At 59.5% G+C, this 25,421-nt stretch overlaps 1 protein-coding gene across 9 annotated transcripts in view; it reads right to left on the reverse strand.

Moving 5' to 3' along the window:
* The window catches only part of TSC2 (TSC complex subunit 2), a 36,734-nt gene that overhangs the window by 4,720 nt on the left and 6,593 nt on the right, over positions 1-25,421 (reverse strand). For 2 of the 9 annotated variants that reach the window (XM_019713104.2, XM_019713098.2), the window contains exons 6-33: positions 25,039-25,156; positions 24,537-24,585; positions 24,000-24,125; positions 23,578-23,651; positions 22,332-22,458; positions 21,400-21,543; positions 20,387-20,524; positions 19,725-19,828; positions 19,176-19,257; positions 17,841-17,996; positions 17,241-17,357; positions 14,330-14,452; positions 13,500-13,606; positions 13,126-13,276; positions 11,714-11,836; positions 11,073-11,207; positions 9,608-9,797; positions 8,686-8,779; positions 8,400-8,502; positions 8,068-8,162; positions 6,731-6,859; positions 5,185-5,349; positions 4,764-4,916; positions 4,526-4,638; positions 3,794-4,009; positions 2,465-2,668; positions 1,735-1,803; positions 340-470 (exon numbers count right to left, since the gene is read on the reverse strand). In XM_019713104.2, coding sequence (XP_019568663.2) covers positions 340-470; positions 1,735-1,803; positions 2,465-2,668; positions 3,794-4,009; positions 4,526-4,638; positions 4,764-4,916; positions 5,185-5,349; positions 6,731-6,859; positions 8,068-8,162; positions 8,400-8,502; positions 8,686-8,779; positions 9,608-9,797; positions 11,073-11,207; positions 11,714-11,836; positions 13,126-13,276; positions 13,500-13,606; positions 14,330-14,452; positions 17,241-17,357; positions 17,841-17,996; positions 19,176-19,257; positions 19,725-19,828; positions 20,387-20,524; positions 21,400-21,543; positions 22,332-22,458; positions 23,578-23,651; positions 24,000-24,125; positions 24,537-24,585; positions 25,039-25,156 — 3,536 coding nt within the window. The remainder of the gene's footprint in view (positions 1-339; positions 471-1,734; positions 1,804-2,464; positions 2,669-3,793; positions 4,010-4,525; positions 4,639-4,763; positions 4,917-5,184; positions 5,350-6,730; positions 6,860-8,067; positions 8,163-8,399; positions 8,503-8,685; positions 8,780-9,607; positions 9,798-11,072; positions 11,208-11,713; positions 11,837-13,125; positions 13,277-13,499; positions 13,607-14,329; positions 14,453-17,240; positions 17,358-17,840; positions 17,997-19,175; positions 19,258-19,724; positions 19,829-20,386; positions 20,525-21,399; positions 21,544-22,331; positions 22,459-23,577; positions 23,652-23,999; positions 24,126-24,536; positions 24,586-25,038; positions 25,157-25,421) is intronic. The other 7 variants (XM_019713099.2, XM_019713102.2, XM_019713101.2 and 4 more) reach the window with 7 other exon arrangements.

Genomic DNA, 25,421 nt, shown 5'->3' on the forward strand with positions numbered 1-25,421 from the left:
CCCAGCTGACGGCCGCCACCACAAGGGCAGCACCCACCTATGTCCTACGCTGAACAGAGGAGCCAAGTGCCCCACAAACCAAAGGACGGCCCCAGTGAGGAGCAGGTCGGTGCCCCGCCACAAAGCCTGGCGTGGAGGCTGCCCTCCGCCTGCCCTCCCCCACCCGCTGGCCCTGACCCCACCCCTCTGCCCTTCACCCCGCCTCTCAGTCTCACCCCTCCCCAGGGAGCGCTCCCCCCCTTCCAGTGGCTCAGGCTGAGGCCTGGGAGCCCGCCGGGCCCTGGAGGCAGGCCCTCGCAGGGCTCCTTGGGCGGGCGGCTGGCGCCCAGCAGGACTCACCCTGCTGTACTCTCCAGCACCCCGACAGCGCCTGTCTGTGCCTAGCGTGGCCTCGAAGTCCTCCAGCTCCGGGGGCTCCACTGGCAAATTAGCCTCGCCTGGACTTCCCTCCTCCAGAACCACTGCAGAGTCTGGGTGGACAGAAAGGGCTGCTGGGTGCTGGCCTGGCCCTGGGAGCTCACATGGCCTCAGAGGGATCAGCCATGCCCTGTGGGAGACCACAGCGGCCCCCAGAGGAGCCTCACCCAGGGCCCCCCTCGCCTGTGGCTCCAAGCCACCCCCACCCATCAAGCCAGCTGGAGGAGGGCATTCTGAGGGGCCTGGCTGTGAGCCGGACACAGGGTGTCTCTGACACGGGTCAGGACAAGGGGGCATGTGGCTCCTTTCATCCCCACCCGCCCCGCCCGGCATCCACAGAAGCTGCCTCTGCTCCTCCAGCCAGGAGGGTAGGCGATGGCAGGCGGGGCCCGAGATGAAGGAGCACTGTCTAGACGAGGCCTCAGCTCAGGAGGAACGGCTGGACCAGCCCCCGGAACCAGGTAAAGCAGCCTGAGCTCCTCCCTGACCGGACCGGAAGAAAGACCGACACAGGAGACGTCCCTGTGTGCGCACAGCCTCGGGAGCCCCTCTGGGAAGCCGAGGCTCGCCTGCTGAGTCCAAGCCAAACCCAGAGCCAGGTGTGCTCAGCAAATGGCATGATGCCCAAAGCAGCACTTTCTGAGCCAGCATCAGGGCAGGGGCAGCGAGAAGCAGCCACCGAGGGTTAGCACAGCCTGCGGCCACCTGCACACAGCCCTGCACACGCGCAGTCTGTTAGCTGCTGCCAGAGCCCATCTGCACACTGCCCTTTCCTCACTGGCTCCTGCCCACACGTGGGGATCCAGGCAGGCCAGAGTCAAGCAGGTCAAACCCTCCCTGCCAGGGCCTTGGGGCAATGGGCCAGAGCCGGTCTGCAGGGCCCTCAGCCAGGCCATGACAAAAGGCAGATGCAGCCCAATTTGTGGGTTCACAAAGCCAATCAGACCATCAGAGACCAGGGCAAGGTCAGCTGGGCTGAGCCCCAGGGCCAGGCTCCCCTCCAAAAAGGTGTCCCCAGCCAGCATCTGCGGCTCAGCTGCCCTCTGTCACCTCCTCGGGCCTGAAGAAGGGGCTGGGAGGGCCTGTCTGGCTTGGAACAGAGTTCAGCCACAAGGGTGCGAGGCAGAGGGTTTCCCGCCGGCAAAGCAAAGGCATTCTGCAGACGTCCTCATGCGAGTCGGGCCCTGCTCCCGGGCGGTGATGAAAGGCTGACAGGATCATGACGGGATGAGCGGATGAGGGACAGTGAGAACAGGACCTGTGAGGCAGAGCAGGGCTCTGCAGCAAACAGCGCTTTCCTAAGGAGACGCACGATACCTGCCCAGGAAATGCTCCTGTGCAACTTTCCTTGGCAACTGGACTGGTACAGGGAGGAGAAAGAGGCCACTGCAAGGGAAGCCGTGAGCGGCCAGTCAGCAGAGAGACTACGCACATGTCGAGCAGAGAGGACAGGCCCCACTAGTCCTGCACAGCCCCCGAGCCTGGAGAGAGAGAGGGGAGGGCCAGCAGGGTCCGGGCGGGCGGGCGGGCGGTAGGCAGGGCGCATGTGGGGTCCCAGCTCTCCAAGACGCTTAAGCGGACGACTCGGGGAGGGGGTGCGGCCCTCCTCCTCAGGAACAGAGATCCTCAGCCTCTACACGCCATCTGTGGCCAGAGGGCGGCCTAAAAGGACGGCCCCAGGCCCGCTGGGCAGGGTCATGAGAACGCGCAGGCAGGCTCAGGCTGTTCGGCGCATCCACTCGTCCCCAGCAGAAGTGCGTCACCCCTGGAGCCCCGCACCCCGGGCACCCTGAGGAGGGCGCAGGGCAAGGGCTCCTGCCCTCCACGGGCGCTGCGTCTCCAGAGCCCCTTCCGCCAGGGTGGGCCCCACTCCTACACGGCAGAGGCCAGAGTGCGGGTGTTCTCCCACAGGCCAGGCTCCTGTGAGGCCCCAGGCTGCTGGTGCCAAGGGAGGCTGAGGGACACCCGCACCGGGCGCATCCACAAGCTGGGGGAAACCACCTTGCTGTCACAGCTTGCACCCGGGCGGAGCTCGGCCAGGGCTCACCTGTGTTAGAACGTGGGGGTGGCGGGGGCTTGGCCGAGCCGGCCGTCGGCATGGATAGCGACTTGTACAGGGCCGTGTCGCGACGCTCCTTGAAGCGCTCGGCAGCCATGAGGGCATTGGACAGCTCCTGCAGCGGCATGTTGTTGATGTCCGAGGAGAAGGGGCTCAGTGGGTTCTCCAGGCTCATCAGCCAGCTGGTGTTCCCTGGGGAAGGCGCGCAGCACCCCTCAGGCCACAGACCCCACGCATCCAACCAGCCACCCCCTCCCCACCCGCCCTGGGAAGCCCGATACGCCATCCTCAAGGGCACATGCAGGGGCCTGCAGGCTCCTCGTGCTCAAGCAGGAGCGACATCGAGGGCAAGGAGCCGGCCCTGTGCAACGCCTGCCCCTGGCTTGGTCCTGACGAGCCTCTGCTGCCCCGTGTCAGGCTCAGGAGGCATCTCAGACTCCTCCCCAGAGGGCTGGGGGGGCCCTGTCCTCCTGCCCACAAGGCACTGGGCCCACGCTTCACCTCGACCTTCCTCACCGAGCATCCTCTCATCCCAAGCGTCCCACCTGACCCAGGCTCGCCTCCTCCCGCCCCACCTGGACCTTCTCACCTGGTCTTCCTGCCTCCTGTGTGCCCACTCCCTGACAAGAACCAGGGGGACACACGAGGAGCCTGTCCTGGCCCCTACCCCACAGCTTTGCAGCCCGTCCTTCTCATCCTCCGGTCACCACTCAGCCCACACCACGACCGAGGGGCCTCCTGAGCCCTGGGCCTTGGCTTGTAAGTCCTTCCTTCAGCCTGAAATCCCCATTATGGGCTGAGCTGAGTCCCCAAAATTCACAGGTTGAAGTCCTAACCCTTACGACTTCAGAATGTGACTCTATTTGGAGAATGGGATCTTTAAATAGGTGATGAAGGTAAAATGAAGCCATGTGGGTGGGCCCTAGCCAATCTGACTGGTGACTTAGGAGAAGATGTGACGTGGACACAGACACACAGACGGGTGACAACGGGGGAACAGGAACCAGTCCTGTCAACACCTTGACCTCGGATTTCCAGACTCCAGGACTGGGAGGAAACACATTTCTGTTGTGTAAGCCACTGGCCTAAGGCACTTTGTTACAGTGCCCAGCAGACTGTTGGGTCCCCACTTAGCCACCTGCACACCCCCACTCTTCACCCCTGGGGACTTCACTCGAACGTCACCTCCCAAGTGCTCCTGTGGGCCATTCTGCCTGCTGCTGGTTCCTGTGCATCCACAGCGCTTATGGGCCACTGTCCCACACTCCCTGTGAGTAAGAGGCACAGGCCGGCCGAGCGCAGGGCCACCCTCCGTACCTGTGGGCCTCCGGACCAAGATCTCCGCCCAGCCCTGGGTCAAGAGGGGTACGTAGGCTGCCAGGTTCGTCTTCTCTTTCTGCACCGGGAGCTGGGTGCCGGCTGAGGCCTTCTCAGGCTTGCTGAGGGCGGCAGTCTGTGGGCCTGGCAAAGTGGAGCCGCCTGGGAAGTGGGAGACTGGAGCGTCCAGGGCACCAATGCGAAGGCCGTGGCCCCCTGAAGGGAACGAGGGCAGGAGGGCTGGTGACCACCACTTGCCCAGTGCAAAGCCAGCAGCACAGATGGGGCCAAGAAGCCCGGGGTCAGTGCCCAGCGTAGCTCAGCCCTCCTGGGCATGGTCCTCTTATGGTATCAGCCTCAGTGGACCCAGAACCACAGGAAGGGGCTCCAGCACCTGCCCAGTTGGACCATGGCTCTTTCCAGCTGCACCAGAGAAAAGCTCCAGGGATGGGCTGAGCTGAGGGCCAGGCATCCTGAAGGCTGGTAGGAAACATCTGCCTTCAGAAGTCCTGCAGCAGCAAAGGGACCTCGTGCCATAGCTGTGAGCAAGGTGCGCCCCACCCCACCTCCCCCACACACACACCCGTGACGAGGGCTCAGAGACAGCACCCTAGTGATTCAGGAAGTGGGCCAGGCCTGAAGCCGACCACCTGTCCCTTGGCCACCAGGCGCCGTCCTGAGCACGGGGACCTTCAGAGGCACCCGTGAGGTCTGGGGAGGGCAGCAGCTCACCAGACATGGAGCGGACACGGTCCCGGGCCCCGCGGCACACCTGCTGCCCCGCCTGCGACTCCAGCTTGGCTGGTGCCTCCTTTGTCTGCCTCACGTGCATGCTGGGGTCAGAGCTGAGGAAAGATGGGCCCATGCAGGATGTCACAGGGTGACCCGTGGGCTCTGAGCCAGCACAGCACTGCCCCACACAGGAGAAGCACCATGAAGGCTGAGCAGGCTGGGCACAGGGGTGTATCACCTCAGCTCTGGGCTGCCCTGTAGCTCTCCTGAGTCCAGGCCCAGCAGCGACCGGGTTCCAGTGCCCACACTTGTTGTCACGGTAATGAGCTTGTTCCCAACCAGCCAAGTTTTGGTCCTGCCACCGGCCAGCAGGAACTCTCCCACGGGGGACCTGAAAGCACAGAAGCGTTGGCCACACCTTGCCCAGTGGGGTCTCCGGACAGGCATCTTGGATTCCCAAGACCCCCAGACGATGCACGGGGGTCCACAAACTGAGGGGGGAAGACTCAGACATGCAGAGCTGCCCTGCTGGGGTGGGTCGGCAGGAAGGAGGCCCCCAGGCCATGCCTGCGGCCACTGCTTTGACCAAGTACAGTCACGGGAGAAAAGCTGGGCCCTGCACCTCCCATCCTGCCCTGGCCCTGGTGCCTGGCCCACACCTCTTGGGGACCGCCGTGAAGTTGGAGAACACGTATCTGGCCATCATGTCCAGACACGTTTCTGTGAGCTCCAGGTGGAGATTTTTCAAGTTGTCGTCAGCCTGGGCCATGGAGTTCTCATCTGCAGACCCCAAGCTGGAGCTTGTGAGGGACGTCTGGATCCTGCTGAAGGGAGGGGCCACGGCAAGATCAGGGCGCTGCGTAAGCTGATTCATCTACCACCAGGGCTGGAGATGGAGGCATGCATGTGCTGAGAGCCAAGCTCAGGAAGACCCCGCCTGGGCGCGTGGCACTTGAGCCACAGCCTGGCACACAGTACACATCACCCCACAGAGAGGAGGAGCAGGAGCTCCTGGCAGAGACCCAGGCCCGCTCCTCAGAGCAGAGGCTTAAGAGGCAAGAGAGACAGGACGTCCCCTCACCCAAGCACAGGAGTTAGGCGATGGCTTCGTGGCAGAACAGTTTAGTCATGCAGACAGGGCGACCATGGGACACACGCACAAAGATTGCATTCTGCCCACAGGGCCACCTCCCGTCAAGGACAGAGAAGGTCTGGGCTTCGTGTGTGGCTCTTCACCCTCACTCAGGCCACCCAGTGTCCCACCTTCCACCCAGTGACCAGGAGGGGCTTATGCAGGTTTCATTCTGATACAAATTCCACAGCCCCTTTGCCATGTTTTGCTCAAAATAAAGAATGTGCTAGAAAAGAGCTAAGAGGGGAGCCATACTGACCACCCTCCCTCCCAAATCCCGCTCCATGGAGGCCAGCCTGAGGCTGAAGCCCAAGCCAGGGGTCAGTGAGGAGGTGGGTCTCCGAGTTTTGGGACAGAGACCTGAAGGGGCTTCCAGGTGAGGAGACAGGAACCCCCTGCTCAGCAGCCTGGCCTGGTCGGCACAAAGCAGTGACTCCCGAGAGCCTACACCTGCACCCGGACACCGGGACTGCACCCCTCGAGGGCCCAGGCCTCCCCTGCCCAGCCCCTCCCAGGCTGGCCCCACCCCCCTGCCCTACACAGGCGTCTCCGACCCCTTTCAGCTACCACGGAAAGCAGACCTTTCCTTGAAGACAGCTGAAGAAGAAAGTCCATTCAAGAAGATATGAAAAGCCAAACCCTGGAAAGAGTGTTCCCACCCAACCTGTATGGACACTGTTTTAATTTGCAAGCCCCCTGACCACCCAGGACAGGTCTGCAGGCGGCTGCCCCTGGACACTTTCTCAGAGGAGCCACCCTGCTTCGGGCTTCCCGGCCAGCCGGAGGCCACCATGCAGCCAGCCCGTGCTTGTACGAGGCTTGGGGACAGAATGCAACCTTCCCCACCCTCACCGCCAGGCTCCTTGGACCGAGGGCTGGGCTCAGCAGGGCGGGTCCCTGTGGCCCGAAGGCTGCCACTCGGGCTCTCCTCCAGCTCTGGCCAGGGAGGGCATGGGCAGACGACGAGGTCATGCAAGCAGCCCCATGCACCGCCACCCGGTGCTCCCGCCTGGCAGCGCCACTTCACGGACCAAGCTCCAGGGTCTGAGCCCCCCCCCAACAGAGCCCACTACCTGCGGACCACATGTTCAGACACACTGATGCTGCGGCACCGGAAGGCATCGGCTGCAGAGCTCTCCTTGAATTCTTTGACGGGTGGAGAGTTATTCAAGCCTTGTTTGGGGGGTCTGGCTATCCTCAAACTACCAGGTGAGGAAGGAAGGCCCAAGCCCCAGAGAGCCCAGCTCCCGGGAGGGGAGAGCAAGCCATTGGAGGGATGAGGAGGAAAGGTCACAGGCCACAGGGTCAGGATGGAGAGCCCGCGGGTGAGATGAACAAAAAACCATGCCAGAAGCCAGTTAGCAGGGGGAAGAAACAGAAAACAAAAACGCATGAAAATACATCTTGTAAACATGACAGAAAAAGTCAGGCTTCACGTATGATACCAAACCAAGGAACACTAGTGCAAACTAAATGTGTGAATTGCGCCACACGGCAGATTCCAGGCTGTACTGACCAGGTGTCCCCCCGCCCTGTGGAAGGCCAGCACTGCCCAGCTCAGGGACCAGGAAGCACTGAGGCCCTGAAGGTAACTATTCCAGGGGCCAGTTCTTAGCTCAAGGCTCCTGGCCTCCAGCCACCAGGGGCTTGAGAAAACAGCTTTAGACTTTAGGTCACACTGACCTGGTCATTCTGGAAAATGCCGTATTCCCACCTCAGGAGAGCCAAAAAAGCTTGGGTGGGAAGGTGGGGGACAGGAAGGGGGGAGCTGTTTCAATGAAACACAAACAAGAACACAAGGCCTAGCACAGCTCTGTGTCAGATTTGGCAGAAGCGGCTGTGATGGTAGAGAGTGTCCCTGATTCGCGAGGGGCTGGGGAGCGAGGTCGGGAGGAGGGGCGCCCTGCCTGGCCCAAGGCTGGGCTGACCACAGGGCCCTCCCATCCAGGCCAGGTGTTTGGCTTCTCAGGAGTCACAGCTGCCCTGACGCAACCCTGGGCTCGTTCAGTGGAGTCAGACCCAAACCCAGATGCCCTACAGCTGGCACCAAGATCACCAACTCGGTGCCTCTGGCTCTGGCTGCCCAGGCAGGCCAGGACTGGCCATGACGCAGCACGCAGGCACCGAGATCCTGCAGAGCACAGTGCCCGGCTTCGTGAGGAGAGCGCTGGGCTCTCCAGCTGTGTAGGGCACTAGCAGCCTTCACAGGCCCGGCCCCAGGGCACCGTGGTACCCAGCACGGCCTGCACGGGGACACACCCTCAGCCACGCATCCCATTTTCACTCACTGGCCTGGGGCAGCTGGTCAGCCCCGGGCCCTGCATGCACCACGCTGCTCACAGGCCACAGCTTGCAGACCTGCCCCGCCCACCCCACCAGACACCAGCCATGCCCACGGCAGGCCCCACACCTCTTGGGCCTCTCATTGAGACTGGTGCTCCGTGCTCTGAAGCTGTCCTTCTCAGGGGTGTCATCAAAAGACCGGAGGACATTGGAGCGCAAGCCCTGCAGAGTGGAGCAGACCTGAGCTAGAGGCGTGGGGACCCGGCCCTCCAGGCACCCGGACACTTCCTCCCTCTCCCCCCATGCCCACAGCGAGTGCATCCCAGCGGGCCAGGCGCAGCAGACCCCTGGGAGCCGTAAGCACAGCACCAAATGACACCCCACCTCTCTCCCCTCCTGTCATGCTCTAGCCAAAATCAGCCAATGGCAAAGCGGGTCCCAGCCCTAACACTGGCTTACCTTAGTGATAAAAGGAACAAAGTCTTTCCGGAAGGGCAGGCGGCACCTAATGAACCACATAGCTATGACATGATGGGCCAGGCACACGATGTACTGATTGAATCTGTGACGAGAAGAAAACGGAAGTGCAGGACCTCCATCCTGACACTCGAGGGAAATGTGGAAGCGGGAAGCGCAGACTAATTCGAAAACACAGAGGCCAGCATGGCGTTCTGCTCCAAGAGGCCTGTCCGGGCCACAGCCAGGAGGGACAGGGCCTCCCAAGGGACGAACGGCCAGCACTTACTTGGAGGGGTTGGTATACGGTAGGGAGATGGCAAACACACTGGCGTACTGCTCTGCTGCGAAGTTCCTGTAGAGGTGAGGCAGCCTGGCCAGAGCTGTGACACAATGAGACAGCCTGTAAGGGAGCCCAGGCCAGCAAGGCAGACAGGCCCACAGCTGCGGGGGCGCTGGCGTGGCCAGGGTCCTGTGCTGTGTCTAAAAACCAGTGCAGCCACTCTGACCCAAGAGGGCTGCAAAGGAGTGCAAGTCGCACCCCACCCAAACCTGACTTTCCCCTGACCTCTGGCCTCAGCTCTCTATTCCAAGGGGTCTGAGGCCGACTCGGGCTGGTGGCCTGCCTTTGTACGAGCCATGAGCGAAGAACCACTTTTACATTTTTAAGGGCTGTAAACAACAACGTGCACCGGAGGGCCAGCTGACGGCCACACACACTAGGGGACTGGGCACCAAGGGGCAAACGAACCCCCTGAGCTCCTGGAAGTCACAATCTGAGAGGTAAGCCAGCAAAGCCTCGCCAAGCTGTGGGGTGCGTGTTCAGGGGGACAAACAGGAGGCTGTGAGAGCCCGGCCGAGTGCAGGGACAGATGTCAGGTGACAGGAGGCTTGTGAGCTCTAAATTGATATTGAGGGGAAGAAAGGAGCCAACCCCTTGAAGACCAGAAAGGAGGAAAGCATTCAAGGCACAGGGACAGGAAGTGCAAAGGCCCTGGGGCAGCAGAGGGTGGCATGCCCCAGGCGCCCAGGAGGATGAAGCACCTACATGTAAGCAGAGAGGTCACAAAATAAGGTCAGAGACCGCAGCACGGCTTCCTTCAGGCAGGGCAGGGCAGGGCAGGGCGGGGCATAGCCCCAAACCCAAGGGTCCACCCGCACTTACACACGCGTGTGCAGACGTGGAAGTACATGGAGCTACAGACACTTACTCGACAGGAACTCAAGAAGTGGAATGGCCATGCTGGCCGTGGCCGAGATGTGCGTGAGCTTCACGACCAGGATGGGCAAGGCCTTGACCATGATGTCCGGCATCTCTACGCTGCAGATGGCCAGGGCCACCACGCACTGGCTGGCGCACCGGTAGATGAGGCCTTGCTCCAGGCAGTACACCATCTCCCGCTGGGGGCAGCACACATGCCTCAGAGCCAGCCCCCCACAGGCTGGCCCTCCACACCCGCCTCTGTCTGTGTTGGCTGTTCTGGTGAGCCAGGGCCTTATCTGCCCTCACCCCACTCTAGAATGTTCTACAGAGATGGAGGCCAAGGCTTACGAAGGTGAAAGGCCTTGTCGCAGGTCCCTGAGAGACCAAGCATCAGAGCCACCAGCAGCTGACCCCAACTGAGCCAGTGGGGTACCAGGGCTGCTCTGGTCAGGCGCTTCCTGAAACCCCCCCACCAGCCAACACGCTGGAGCCAGGACATGCTGGGCCCATCACCCCCTTGCTTCTGGGATCCCCAACTGGTTGGCATTACTGCAAGACGAGGCTCTGCCTAACAGCAAAGCCACCAGGCCCACACCGACCGTGGGCAGGTCCTCCATGAAGACAGTTCAGCTGTGCCCGCCGGAGACAAATGCCAAGTGTGGGCCTGGGCCTCAGCCTCAGAGCAAACTGCCCGATGGCACAGGCCCCATAGGTGATTTTGATTTCCTGCAGCTGCCCCACCCCTCAGCAACATTTCGGGCCTCGAGAGTTCTCAGGGAACCTTTAGCCCAGCACGGCCAGCTGCCACTTGGTGGGTGTCAGGTGCGAAGGGAACGGGACGTGAAGTGGTGTGTGAACTCCCAACATGCCATGAGCAGGAGTGAGGGCTCAGAGCTCAGAAAGCCCAGAGTCCTGGTGTGAGCCCCCCCACTTTGCTGGCTCAACTGAGCTGGAGCAGGCGGCCTGAACTCTCTATGGCAGAGTGACAAGAAAGGCTTTGGGAATTTAAATGCAATCGCAAATGTGATGGCTCAGCATGGGACTTGCTCCCGACAGCAAGGAATAAGGACACAAGCGTTACGACGCAGGCTTGCTGCCCGATGACAGATGCGGAGGGAGAAGTCGGGAGGGGCGCTGGTCTGGCCACACTGCCTCTTGAAGCAGGACGGGCTCTGCCAAGAGGCTTGGCCACCCATTCTAATGCTGTGAAGGCTTTTCAAAGAAAAGATACTGTGTGTATGTTGGGGAGGGGAGTCTGGTGCTGCGTTATGCCCAAACACCCGAGGAGGCTCAGGTGTCCGGCTCCAGGCCGGGCAGGGGTCCAGCGGGCACGTGGGCAAGCAAAGGCAGCTCCCTCATCCTGGCCCAGCAGCCACCCAGGTTAGAAGGACAGTGCTGGGCCCACTTAGTTGAAGCAAACCTCCTGAGGCCCAAGAACCACAAAGGCTGACTGTCCCTCTCCCATCTGGTACCTGTCTGGCTTTGTCCAAGTAGTTGTGGTACGAGATCAAAGCTGTCAGCACAGGCACCACGGCCAGATGCAGGTCAGTTCTGGAGAACCCCTCCGGGATGCCTCGGAGCCGCTCGAGGGTCTTGGGACCTGAAAGCTAATGACCAAGGTCCAGACATAAAGCCCCGCCCAGTGGCTAGGTCACCTGCTGGGTGTCTGGAGAGTGCCAGGAGGCCCCTGAGAATTCAGGCCCAGTGGGAGGAGGGGTCAAGAGCCCAGGGGCCTTCCTGCTTCCTTTTCTAGCCAATGGTCTGCCTTTTCAGGGAGGTAAGAGGCCACCCGCCCTGACGCTAGAGATGTGACTAATGCACTTGTCACAGCAGCCCCAGTGAGATGGGAGAGGAGACAAGACGTCACACTCAGTACCGCGTTCCAGCCCTACATTGGGGACCTCCGGTTTTCTGCCCTATGAGCTGGGAAAGGAAGGACGGGGCCCTGGAGGCATGACCACTCCAAACAGGAATCACGTCTCTGAAGGAAATGCCATCTTGTGTTTCACCAGTTTTCTCCCAGGGCCTCGCAGCCTTTGGGAGAGGAAGGAACTATGCTGCAGCCGGGCCCATGACCCCAGCCCGCCGAGGACACAGGAAGCAGCTGTGTTACCATGGAGCAGAGGGCGGAGGACAGCTGGTCGACGCTGCACGGAGAGGTGAAAATGAGGACCTTGTAGCGCAGCGACTCGGGCAGCTTGCTGAGCACGAGCTTCAGTACCTTCCAGTCCGTCTCCTGCGGGAGAAGCGGGCGGTTGGGGGGACGTCTGTGATCGGGGCTGGGAGACCAAGTTCCCGAGCTGGAAGCTCTGTTTGGAGCTGGGCAGCTGGGGGGCGTCTGGGCCCCCTCTCCTGTTTTCCACACTCCTGAGCTTGCTAGGGAGGGCTGGGGAGAGCTGGGCAGAGTGGCAGCTGCCCTCCACAGGCCAGGCTGAGCAGGAGGCCCAGTGCAGAGTCCACACCACCCCGCTCTTCTTAGCTGGACTTGGAACTTTCTTGCACACCTGGCTCCATCCTCCCCATTCACCCAACGGGGACTCCAGGACTCCCTACCTACAACACTAAACCCAAAGGGCCGTGACTGATGCCCCCCAGAGTACAATGAGGTGTAGCAGGAAGAAGCTGTTCCCCAGCAGGCAGCCGCCCACAAGCCACAAGCCCAGGTACCTGCTGCAGGACTCAAGTCAACCTAGGGCCACAGCTCCAGGGAGCACATAGCTGTGGCCCCACAGGACCGAGCCCGTGAGCCCTCCCAAGCTCCCTTCAGGGTGACTGCGGTCCAAGAGCTATACCAACGGCCACAAGCCCCGAAAGCCTTTCCTCAGATCCCACCTGTGACATGGAGGCTTTGGGACTCACAGGAAATCCCCAACAGTCCCCTTTAGTGCCACTGCCTGGCACCGCAGGGAACCTGGTCCTGCCTCGCCATTCAGCTGTTTCTTGCCATGGCCGTTGGGAGCCAGCCTAGCCCCTTCCAGGCCGCCCTGCCTCGCCGAGGCACACTGCAGATCACGGCTCCTCTCTCCAGCCTGGCAGGGCACTGGCCTAAACTCTTCCGCCCCCCCATCTCAGCTCCAGCTGTGTCTCCACCCATGGAACTCCATCTGTCCGACTTCCAAGCTTCGCTTGCACCTGCCACTGGAAACTTCCTCACCTTGCAAGACTGACCTCACCTGCCCCTCCAGGTGCCCTCAACCAGACGTGACTGTTCCCACTTGCAGCCCCATACGGCCCGCCTGTGCCTCCTCCTGAGGCGAGCCCTGCTCTGATCCGTTACCTGCCTGTACACTTAGTCGTGAACCAAAACCACCTCCTGGAGGCAGGAACTTCCCCTCAGCTCCGCACCCAGATCCAGGTGAAGCACTGCACACGGCAGGTGCTCAACAGTTACAGAACCGCTGCTGGAGCCTGCACACCAGCGCGAACCTTTCAAGGTCGCTGTATTAACAAGGGACTGTGCCCTCTGGGAAGCATCTGGCACTGCTCAGTCTGACCTACCACAGCTCAAGGGACCGGCCACCTCACCTGCTTCAAACACTGCAGCAGGACACGGAAGAGCAGGGAGTAGGGCAGAGAGCCGAGCCGCACGGTGGGGCCTGCAGGCACGGGGCTGGGCGGTCCGGTGGGAGGTGACAGGGGGCCACTGGCCTTCTTCTCGGGGCCTCTCTCTGGCTCCCTGTGGAAACAAGCAGGGGAAGCGCTGCGGCTGAAGCCCCTGCTCCACAGGGTAAGAAGACCCACTGCCACCAGAACCCCTCTGGGAGTGTCCCTCAGACGAGACCACCCTCGGGATGAAGCCCACCGGGCTCCACCCCGCTGCCCTGGGACCCTACTGCCCGGGCCCCGGGGGGGAAACGGGGCTGACAGTGGCAGTCGGGAAGGATGCGGGCCACACATACACGTAGTCACAGAGGCAGTAAGAGCTGAACCGCACAGCCCCGTCCTTCGTGGGCAGGCCGAGGCGGTGCAGCGCGTCGGCCCGCAGCAGCAGCAGGAAGTCAAAGGCCTGCAGGGAACACAAGGCGCCATCCACAGACCCACACGTCTCGCAGGAAAGGCTGCTCCCGCTAACAGCAAACACCCCAACTTCTCTGTGCAGACAGCGGTGTCGGGCAGTGAGGTGCAGCGTTCACGGCCTTCTCCCTCAGAGCCCAGGGCGGGCAGCTGGCCCCGCCCCCAGGCCAGGGGCTGAACCCTCACATGCTGGCTGGGCAGCAAAGCGCAGCCCTGAGTGCCAGGGAGCAGGCCTCTGCTCAGGACACTGTCACTTCTGCAAATGACTGGGCTCCCCAATGACAGGTCTGCCCCATCGAGAGGGCCCAGAGCTTCTGTCCTGTGACCTCTGCCCAGCCTGGTGCCAGCACCCAATGGAAGCTCAAGGCAGTTTGCCCTGCCCAGCCCACACCCTCTGCTGCAGACTGCTGACAGGCTCGGCAGCAGGAGTGATGGGAACACGTGCCACCCTGTAAGCTGATGCCACACCCTTTGTCTCTCCCCATCCCAGGCCACCGTGTGACCCAGACTGACGTGCCACAGAGGTACGAGGGCTGCAGGCAAAGGGAAGGGCAGCAGGTGGCATTGCTGGAACTGAGGAGGGAACAGTCTACTGAGGGCTCCTCCCGGGGCCACCTGCCACTTCTCGAGCCTGTGGTCACTGTACCCGAGACTGAGGCAACTGCTGGGCCCCATGGGGAGTCCACCCCAGGCCAGCCCTGAGGCCCCGTCGTACCTGCAGCCGGATGCTGCCGGCGATGGGGAGGGTGTAGCTGTGCTTGTAGTGCAGCTGGATGTGGTTGACCAGCATCTCGTACACACGCACGGCGTGACTGGCAGGCAAGGCGTACAGCTTGGTCTGCAGAGAACGCGCTGGTCACCGCGAGGGCAAGAGGCCACCCTGCAGCCAGGGAGCTGCTGCCCAGGAGGAGGCAGCAGAAGCAGCTTTGGAGGTACCTGGGCAGCATCTACCGTTCTTTAAGAAGCACGGACCCTTCAAGCCACCACTTTTCTCCAGGGCTTCGCCCCACAAACATCCCACACGAACGCACCGCACTCTTGGTAATGGTAATACATCAGAGACGGCCACATGTCCCTGGCATCCACAGGGAGTCAGTTACTAAAACAGGAAGTCCACCCAGGGGAGCACCGTGCAGCCACGTGTGAGACGAGACCACGTGGGCTGAAAGAGCACGCTCAACACCACTCAGCAAAGACAGATAAACCAGGACGCACAAGTCCGTAGGGTATTCCACAGGGGCTTCTGAAGGGATTTACTCCCTCAGCTGCTGGGGCTGTGATCCCCATTGTAAGCCCCCTCCCCGCCCCACCTCAGCAAGGCCAAGGGCACCTCCCTGACAGGTGAGCCCAGGTGTGAGAGCCCTTGGTGCTGCCAGGATCCTGGGCGGATAGAGCCAGCAGGGGGCAGGCGGGACCCCTTCATGGTACTCAACCTTAGAGAAATGTTTGAAATCCTATCACTGTTACTGTTTTTAAAGAAGAAATAATTAACAAATCTGTCTCTCGTTTCGAAAACATAATATAAAAGCATTATCCCCGTTATCCACAAAAAAAAGGGTGGGGGGAGGAGAGAGGAGGGAGTTTGGTACAATGCTTGACAACGGCCAGCAGTTTCGGGAAGGATGCCCTAGGAGCCGGACAGCAGCTGCTCTATCGACCAGTTTTGACGGGAAGGAGGAAGGGAATCTAACTTTTTGCTATGTTTATGCTGCCTGCACGTTTCACCCAGTTAAAACAGGGTGAATGTACTACTTTTTCATTACAAGAAAAGAGAAATGAAAACAACCTGGCCCAGGACTTCGCCTCAACTAAGAAACAGTTCAGTTCTGTGGCCCCTGGCCCTTAGGGCTGGATTTCCAAGGGAGGGCAAAGAACCATCTCGTTTTCCTTCTCCGTAGGAGGGTTTTGGGTTTGTCCAGGCCACGGGGCCCCCATAGCCCAGCATGCTCCCCTCACAAGCCAGGGCAGCGGACAGTGTGGCGCTCCAATGGACGGGACACCAAGGAGATGCTGGCCAGGTTTTATCAAACACTTTCAACTTCACGTCAGAAAATAAAAATCTATCACATATACACGGTACAGGAAACTGTTCTACCGTCTTTATGAACTAGAAGTTCTTGAGACAACACATTCAAATTTTACATTTCACACAATACTGATGCCAGCAAGTGAACGTGAGTGACACTATCATGCTTTGCATATGGGTGATCAAGGTGTGGTGCCAGCAGCAGAGTCTGATCGCTGCCCCTGGGGACATTAAGGGACGAGGTCACAGCACCAGCAACGCTCAGGAGCCAGGCAGTGCCTGGGAGTACGTGAGGACAGCCACCGCCCAGGAGAGCGAGCACAATGCTGCAGAAATGGCTGGGGATGGAAAACGAACGTAAATCGAACGTAAATCACCTGACTGATAAAGGCCTTGCAGCCAGAATCTATAAAGAATTCTCAAAACTCAATAAAAGGACAAATGACCCAATTTAAAAAACGGGCAAAGGATCTGAACAGACATTTCTCCAAAGATACACAAATGGCCAATAAACACATGAAAAGTTGCTCAACATCGTTAGTCATTAGTCAGATGCAAATCAAAACACAATGAGATATCATTCCACACCCACTAGGATGGCTATAATTAAAAAAAAAAAAAAAAACACTACAGGAAATAACAAGTGTTGATGAGAACGTAGAGAAACTGAACCCTCATTCTCTGCTGCTGGGAATGTAAAACGGAGCAGACCCTGGGGAAAAGTCTGGCAGTTGCTCAAATGATTAAGCACAAAGTTACCATATGACCCAGTAACTCCCCTCCTAGGTACCAAGAGACATGAGGACACACGTGCACAAAGAAACTTGTACCTGGATGCTCGCAGCAGCATGATTCACAAGAGCCAAAGGTGGAAACCATCCAAGTGTCCATCGACAGATGGACGGATTAGCAAACTATGCTTTAGCCACACAGTGGAACATTACTCAGCCTTAAAAAGGAAAGAAGTACTGACACGTGCTATAACGTGGGTGAACCGTGAAGACATTATGAAAGACGCCAGATAATGCAGAAGTCTGTATGATTCCATGTCTATGAAACGTTCAGAATAGGCCAATTCACAGAGACAGAAAGCAAATTAGTGGTTTCCAGGGCTTGGGGGTGATGAGAGGAGAATGGGGAGTGACTGCTAGTAGGCAGGGGGTGTCTTTTGGGGTAATGAAGATGTTCTAAAATTGTAGTGACAGCTGCACAACTCTGTGAATACACTGAAAACCACTGAATCACATACTTTAAAACAAAGCAATTGTATGGTATATAAATTACATCTCAATACAGCTGTTTAAAAAAAAGAAAAAAATCAAACCACCCTGGGACCAGATGGATGGCAGCCCTTCTGTTCTCCGCTGCTGGGAGAGCGGATGGTTGGGGCCCTGACTCAGGAGTGGGTCCACAGTCCGCCTCGGGCTCCCTGAGGGCTCTCACCCAGCCCCCCCACTGTGACCAGGAGTTGGGATCACACCCAGGCTGCCCAACTCAGCCCCTAGGGCGCACCCAGGGCTCCCAGGAGATGCGTCCCTACAGAGCAGCCCTCCAACAGACGCAGCCGGCTGTCACCCGTCCCAGAAGAGCAGACGCCCACCTGTAGGATGACCAGGAGCCCCAGCACGGCCGTCTTCACGTCCTCCAAGGAGGCCGAGTACGCCGCCACCTCTCTTTCCTCTAGCTCGGGAGGTGGAGAAAGGGAACGAGCGATCACCTTTGGAGAGAAGATCTGTGTGTAAGGTCCAGCTCCAGGCTCCCGGTGGCAGCACTCATGCGATCCAGTGCTTTCTACCAGCAGACACTTTCTCCCTTATTTCTCCAAAGGAGTGATACACTTTATGCACCTGAGGGACCATGGAGACACTGCTCGGCATTTCGAAACGACCAGAAAAGGGTGGTGGAGGAGGACAACGGGCCCAGCCCCACCCCGCCCAGCTGTGGGGCGTCACCACAGCCGTTTCCCAGGACCCCAGGCAGCAGAACACGGCTGAGCAACAGCAGGCCCGGCTGGGTCTCCAGACACCACCCATCACTGTGGGAGGGAAGCCCTGCCTCTGAGGAACCTGCTCGTCATTCTGCAGAGAACGGGACAGAGTCCAGAGGATGCTGCTGCCCGCAACACTTTGCCACAAAGACCAGGGTGGGGTTCCCTCTGGCAGCCCAGGCACCCCACACCCCAGGCCCGAGCAGCTCTCACTTTCTCGATAATGTCCAGCAAGCTGTTGAAGTGGTGGGTGTGGCAGCCTTCGGCCAGGTCCACCAGCAGCTGCGTGGCCAGCTTCCGGACCTGGTGGTCTCTGTCCTCGGGGATGTGGGAGAGCTGGGAGATGACCACTGTGTTGATCAGCTCCTCCTGCAGCAAGCACAGGGGTGAGGAAAGCCGTCCGTGCGTGACACAGGCCGGAAAGCAGCTGAGGTGCCACTGGAGATGGGAAAACCCACGGGAGGGATGTGTCGCCTGAGGGGCCCAGCCCCTTCCAGGGTGCTGCGCATGGCCCCTCAGGTCAGGAGAACAGCGACGGCTGCACAATAGCCTGGCCTAGGCACAGGTCCACAGGCTCAAACATGATGCAGCGTGAAAGTCCCCTGCTTGCTCTGTTACTCAACGTCACAATTAAGGATGACGCTATGTGGAAGGCCCTGTGTGTGCACCTGGGGGTGGGATAACCTTGCCCCTGACATCACCGAGTCCACTGTCATGAGGAAGTGTGACGAGGGCTTTCAGAGAGGCAGAACAAGACCGACCCTGACGTGAGGGACCCAAGAACCCAGAGGGGCTTCCTGGAAAAGGAAGCACTGAGCTGGACTTTGAAGGAGAGTCGGATGCCAAGAGACAGAGACATAGGGAAAGGGAAGGCTGAGAGAGCAGGAGGGGGAAGGCAGGTCCTGGGAACAGCAGGAATGCAGGAGGCTGCTGGAAAGCAAGGGAGACTGTACAGAGCCTGAGGTCCATCTCCTGGAGGAAAGGGCATGGCAGGCAGGCACACTAGTGTTTCTGAAGGAAGGAGGGACTTGGACCACAAACACAGAGAAGGATGCACTGGAGGGAAGAATCCAGTAGTAAAGAGACAGGCAGGGCCTGGCACCGTCCTGGCAGTTACTGGTTGGGCTGGGGTCCAGAGGTGAGTGTGATTACACAGACACAAAGAAAGAATCATGCAAGACTGTACAGAACTCTTCTTTATTCTGGGTGACGACCAGGCTGGAGCTCCCTGAGTACAGGAACTGGTAGGGGGCACCATGAAATGGACAGACGGACGGATGAATGAGGGTATGGACGGACAGATGGACAAACGAATGAGGGAGTAAAAGACAAAGCCTGCTGAGAGAGCCTGCCAGAGGAGTGTGTTGGACCCCAGGTCCCAGGCGGACCCCAGGTCCCAGGCGGACCCCAGGTCCCAGGCGGACCCCAGGTCCCAGGCAGACCCCAGGTCCCAGGCAGACCCCAGGAGGCTCGCTCGCAGTACCCCTCGGGCGAGCGTCCCCCTCCCCTCCGACAGCCCGGGCTCCCCGCCGGCTCCGGGACACGCACCTCATAGAACTGCCTGTTGATGAGCAGCACGAAGGACAGGACGTCCAGCACCTTGATACGCACAGCACTGCGAGCTTCACTCCTGGGGGCAGGGGCACAGCGGCTGGGGCCGGGCACTGCTGCCAGCCTCACCCCCTGCCCCAGGCCCTGCTCACCCTGAATCCTGAGCTTGGAGGGCTCCCCTGGAGACCCAGACCCCAGGCCTACTGCAGGAAACCAAGCCCCCCAGCCTGGGTGGCAGGTGAGACCCACTCTAACTCTTCCTTTGTGGGGCCCAGCTTGTCCACATCCAGACCAAGAACTGGGCCCAGGAGCACTGAGCTCAGCGCTCAGAGATGGCATCTTTCTAGACAAGCCCTCCACAGGAAGCAGCAAGCACAGCCTTCAGAGGACTGCCCTACCAGGAACCCACCTGGTCCTGCTCAGCGAGAATCGTTACTTTCAAGAATCCGCAAAGAAAACCCTGACTCTTGGTGTCCTAGAGGCCACGCCAGGGCGGAGACATGGGGTCAGGCTCCAAGGCCTGAGAGGCCTCCAGAGGCTTCCTACCTGAAGAATCTCTCCATCAGTAGCTGCAGGTTGTGGATCCAGCCATCCTTTGCTGGGTGGATTGACTGAGCTCTATAGGTTATTAAGTTTAAGAGGGAGGACTCCTGTCAAAAGAAGAAAACCCTGGTGTGAGAGCCACTTCGCCTTTCTGGAGGTTTTCTTATGAACACAGCCGCCTGCTGTGGCCCCAGAGAACAGTTTGCTCGGTGAGACCAGCCTCTTCAAGGCCCAGGTGGGGAGCCCAAGACAAAGCTCTACTGACAGCAATAAAAATCCATTGACAAACCCACATAAAAGCCTTGGCATCAAGCTGCGCGTTTCTGGCACCAAGACTGCCTGCCGCCCAGGGAGCAGACGTGCTGAGCAACAAGTCTCCACAGGCAGGCCGACACCTTCCTCCGCACGGGTGGGAGGAAACTGTGAGGCTAGCGCTGGGCCCTGACAGACCCACACACCCTCAGCGTGCTGACACCCTGACAGACTTCCCTGCTGGAGCACAAACGCCGGCAGAGCAGGAGCCTGCCTGGCCTTTTATTTCCAACTCAGTTTCAGGCCTACACAACCAGGCCTCCCAGAGGCGAGCGGGCCCGCCCTTCCCCAGCAGCCTGACCAAAACCACCCTCTCGCCTGAGCCCGCCGGGTTGGGGGAAGAGTGGTCTTACAGGCCTCTGGTCTGCACATCTCTCAATGAGCTCAAAGTATCTCTCCTGCGAGCCGTGGAACTCGTTCTGATCACACAGCTCTTCCACTGTAGTCAGCAGGTCGTGGACGATGGCCTTGAGCTCCGGGCTCTCCAGGCTCTGCAACACAAAGGTGCGCTTACACAGGACTGACTTCCGCTTCCCTCAAGGACTCAAGACCAGCTGCATCCAGACACCCCCGCAGGCCCTCCTGCTGGGCAGGGGGCATGACCCCCACCGTGCGGGGACACTAGGGACAACAGGGCTGTTCCTACTCATTCCCTAACCCCAGGGAGTCCTGGCTGTGTCCACACAGTGCAGTGGGCCGTGAAGGGACCGACTGCGAGTGCTTCTAGCATCTTCTGGAGGCCCCAGGGCCACGGTATCCCAGCCCACCATTCCAGGGTGAAGCACGACCTGGGCAGCCGGTGACTGACAATGAAGTGCAAGAGTCTGCACTGAGTTCCAGTCCTTCCTCCCCCGGCCCGGCCACCTACACATCGCCCACCCCAGGCCCCAGAAGGCCTCGCTCTGAGCCCGTGCCTCGTCACCTCTGCAGCCCCATCAGCAGGTCCCCCTTCCTGCTGTGGTCAGCGCTGTCCCCCAGTTATGCCAAAGCTGGGGACGGCTTTCTAGATGCTTAGGGAGCTGTCTTCAGGGTCCATGTGCAGGCCATGGAGGTGACCTGGTGTGTAACTGTCAACCCTGACCAACGCCAGCCCTGTCCCCTTGCTCATCTACTGCACGTTCATGTTCCCAGTGATGGAGCAGGTTTGGAAAACCCTGGCCATCTTCAGTGGGTGGCGAGCTGACGTCACTCACAACCATCAGGCAACACGTCCAGGAGGCTCTGAGGAAGGTTCCCAGTGTGCAGGGAGCCATCGTCCAGGTGAGAAGAGCCCCCATGGCTGCGCGCCCACCCAGAAAGGGCCCTCGGACCAGTCTGTCCGTGGTCCCGGTCCTCCCTGTGCCCAGAGCATTCCCAACGGCCTCACCTGGAGCTGCTGAAGCAGGCGCTCAATGATGTTCAGCAGAATGTCCCACGTCACGGCCTGCAGCTCCCTCCTGTACTTCTTGATGAGTCTGGTTATGGAGAGGACGATCTCATAGGACACCACCTCGTTTGGACAGGTCATGGCCTGGAACACAAGGCCCAGGGAGCAGGCAGTGGTCAGCCACTTCGGCTCACGCACAGGAAGTCCCCCATCACGTCACCATCTGAAGCCAGCGCAGGATGCCTGAGAGGGCCACGCCCCCAACTCACATCTCACAGAGCCCAGAAGTGTGTTTCCTACACTGGCTCCAAAGAGCCTGACTCGGCTAAATTCCGGGCCCCGGGCTTCCCGGCCAGAGGAACCCGGATGCCAGCAAATGCGCAGACCGCATGCTCCAGTGCCCAGTGAGGTGGGGACAGGGCACAAAGGACAGCCCATCAGGAGAGTCTGTCGCCCCGGACATGACACAGCTCGCCTGCGCTGCTCTCCTGGTGGTAACATAAGGATGGTCCGATGGCCCAGCTCACCAGGATGCCCTGATGACTACGTGAGAACACACACAGGAAGCGCTCCGAACACCGCTGGGCCCATGGAAACAGAAGTCCTATCACTGGCCTCAACTCGAGAGCGAGGGTGAGATTTCCAAGTGAAATCGTCGCCAGTACGACTGTCACCGCTCCTGGGGGCATCTTGGGCAGTGCTAACGCTAACTGGCAGGAGATAAAATTCGTAAGCTATAACGTTTGCTTGAGACTGAAATGTTCCAACGGCCCTAAACCTCATCTCCAGTTGCAAAGCAAGGAACTGGAAATACCCTCACTGCTCCTACAGCCAAACCCGTCTCGTGGGCCCACTCGGAGCGGGTGGGCGGGCCTGCCTGAACTGAGCTCTCAGGCTCTCACCAGCTCACCGCAGCACAAAACATGAGTCACCTCGTAAAATGACGGCAACACAGACGTCGGGGAGTTCTTGAGAGAATAGAGTCGGTGGGCTCCCCAGAGAGCCATGCCGACAAAGAACACGGCTCCTCTCAGCAGCGGGGCATCTTCCATGTAGGCTCTGAAAGCATTGCCCAGAAAGACAGGATGTGAGCAGAGCCCAGGCCCAGCGGCTGCCCTCTACGGGGCCCAAAGGTGGGCCCAGGCTCCTGGCAGCGTCCCCAGAGGTCCCTGCACTTATGGGGCAAAAGCAAGGCTGGGGGAGGGGTGCTGGGAAGGGCCCACAGAGGCCAGCAGCAACTGTTTGATTCCTCCATGCATTCACTCAACATGCTGACCGTGAAGCCACACTAGATGTACAGCGGTCAGAGAGAAGGCTCTTAGCCTCATGGAGACACAGACGTGCACCAAAGGACCATGTAAGGAAACGGCCAGTTTCCACCTCAAATCACAGCTAAGAAGGGAAGCTACGGGATATGAGCGCCATCACCTGCTTGGGGCAGTCAGGGAATCAGTGACAGAGCCGAGATGTCAAGGAGTAACTCGAAGAAACTCGACGCAGGTGGAAGGATATCCCAGCAGGAGCAAAGGGCACATGCGGGTGCCCTGGGTGGGTGGGAGCATGGCAAGAGGGAGGGAGCAAGACGCTGAGGGCTGGGCAGGGCCAGGCCAGCCAGGCCTTGCTATGGTGAGGAGTGTGGTTTTGATCCTGAGTCCTGGGAGCCACTGTGGCTTCAAGCAAAGGGTGACATCAATCTATGTTGTTAAAAGAACATGTGGCTGCTGTGTGGAGGAATGGACTTCGAGAGGCCAAGAGTGGGTACAGCGGAGGTGACAGGTGAGGGGGTGGCGTGGGGGGCCTAGGGGGACAGATTTGAGCCACCTCTCCAGGGCAGAAGCAACAGGACTTGTGATGGTTGGGCTGTGGGAAGTGAGGGCAAGGGCCTCGTAACAAGATCAATGGTGAGGCCGCCCAACTAGACGCGACCCCAGTGTGGGAGGGAGGTTACCAGCTCAGTTTGGAACGTTCTGATTTTACTAACACAAGTAAGAGGATAGGAGACCAGGAGCATAAGAATGTGCTCTCGTTTTAGTGCAATCACCCAAAGGGAACAGGAAACCACCCCATCAGCCTATGCCACACAAAAGCCAACACAGACAGACTCCTTGCAAAGACTCTGCAGCAGCTGACCCAGCCACCTCGCCCTCACCGTCTGCCCCAGGCTCTGCCCACACTCGCCTGTCCTCCATGATTCGGCACATGTTGTAGATGGCACTGTGGCCCAGGTGAGTGCCCAGGAGGTTACGCATCAGCTGGGAAAAACACATCACTGTTAGCCTGGCAGATACAAGCCCAAGGGCCCCCAACTCTACCCTGTGTGCCAGGCCTGCACAGCCACTGCTCCGAAGCTGTGTCCAGCCAGCGCTCTGCTATCTCCTCCCAAACACAGGCCACAGAGTTCTCAAAATGCCACCAAAACCCTGACCTCAGCTCAACCGCCTGGGAAAATGCCACTGGACTCCCTCAACAGGCCATTGTCTGGCCGCCCCAGGAATCAGATGGCCATTCATTGAAGACAAGATTGCCCTTGTCCTGTCCATGTGCCCAGCTCATAACTCCCCCCAGGGAAGACTCTGCAGGACCGCAGTGCAGACCCACACCTTCCAGCAAGGCTCACAGAGCTCCTTGACATTGATGGTGCGGCAGAGGGTGACGATGAACAGGGGGAGACTCTCGGCCGGCAGGCAGTTGTAACAGACCACGGCGTCCAGCACCTGCAGAGAGACCTGAGCGGGTGGAGAGAGGTCAGGCCGGCCCTGGCCGACTCCTGCCCGCAGGGAGGCGACCCTCCAGCTTCCTTCTCGCCCTCCTTTGGTCAGTGACTGCCGCCCCTCCCCACTGCCAAAGCAGCCTTCCTCGGAACAAGAGCAAGTGAGCAGCCGGGAGGCACTTCTCCATCCCGGTCACTGCGGGTCATCCCATCCCAATCTACGATCCCACAATAGAGGTTAACCAACCACCCTCATTTACAAGACAGTCCTGAGGCTCAGAGGCCACGCTGCCTGCCTGGGGCCACACAGCCAATGAGGGGCACCACAGGGCTAGACCCCAGAGCCCAGGGTCTCCACTGTTATGACACCCAGCCTGCCCGGAAAGAGGGTGAAACGAACTGGCCCTGGAGAGGGGCAGCTACTAACCTCTATGTCCACAGAGGACACAGTCTGGACACATAGCAGGCAGATCATGCTGTTGGAGGAAGCGTAAAGTCAGCTAAAAGGACATTTCCCCACAGGCTGCGTGGCTCGAGTTTCCTTTCTAGTTACTCGACAGAGTCAGTTACATGAGGGGCTCAACCTGCTCAGGGCCCCCGCTCACCCAAGACAAGCAGGAGCTCAAGGCTGTGTGTGTAACCCCAACAGGACCAAGCCCCTGCCCTCATGGACTCCACAGTGTATTTTGGAATAAATGACAACAAAAATAATAATAGATAAAGCATCAGGTAACATTAAACATCTGTTAAAAATAAAATATCAGATCGGGCCTCAAAATATCAACTGAAGTGGAAGACGGCTATGGCCGCCTCCAGTTTCCCCACTTATGGGATGGTTTCAACAGCTTTATTCACATCGCAGAGCTGAACTGAAGACCCAAGACAGTGGCACTACAACCAGAGCAACGTTACTGGAATTTTTCTCTTACTGGACCATGGACGCGATGTGCTCATCGAGGTAACAGCTGTTGAACTTGACGAGGTTCACAAGCACCAGGAGGAACTCCGAGGACAGGCCGACGTCCATCCACTGCAGGACAAACTCGGCTGTGGAGAGGAACAGGAGAGCGATGTACTCCAGTGCACTGCCTCCTCCCCGGGAAAACACTACCCAACTCATTCACTGCTGGACACCCTGTCATCGGTCCCCATGCAATGACAGGTGGGCCGTGCACGCACAGGGCTGAGGGAGGCTCAGTGGAGCCCAAGGTCAGCAAGTCCCAGACTCTGGAATTCACCAACCCCCGGGGATGCACTGAGGGCCATCGGGGCTGAGAGGCGGTAGCAGCGCTTGTGCACCTGACGCTCAAAG

The sequence above is a fragment of the Rhinolophus sinicus genome, linkage group LG18 (genome assembly GCF_036562045.2).
Source record: "Rhinolophus sinicus isolate RSC01 linkage group LG18, ASM3656204v1, whole genome shotgun sequence".
NCBI classification, from domain to species: domain Eukaryota; kingdom Metazoa; phylum Chordata; class Mammalia; order Chiroptera; family Rhinolophidae; genus Rhinolophus; species Rhinolophus sinicus.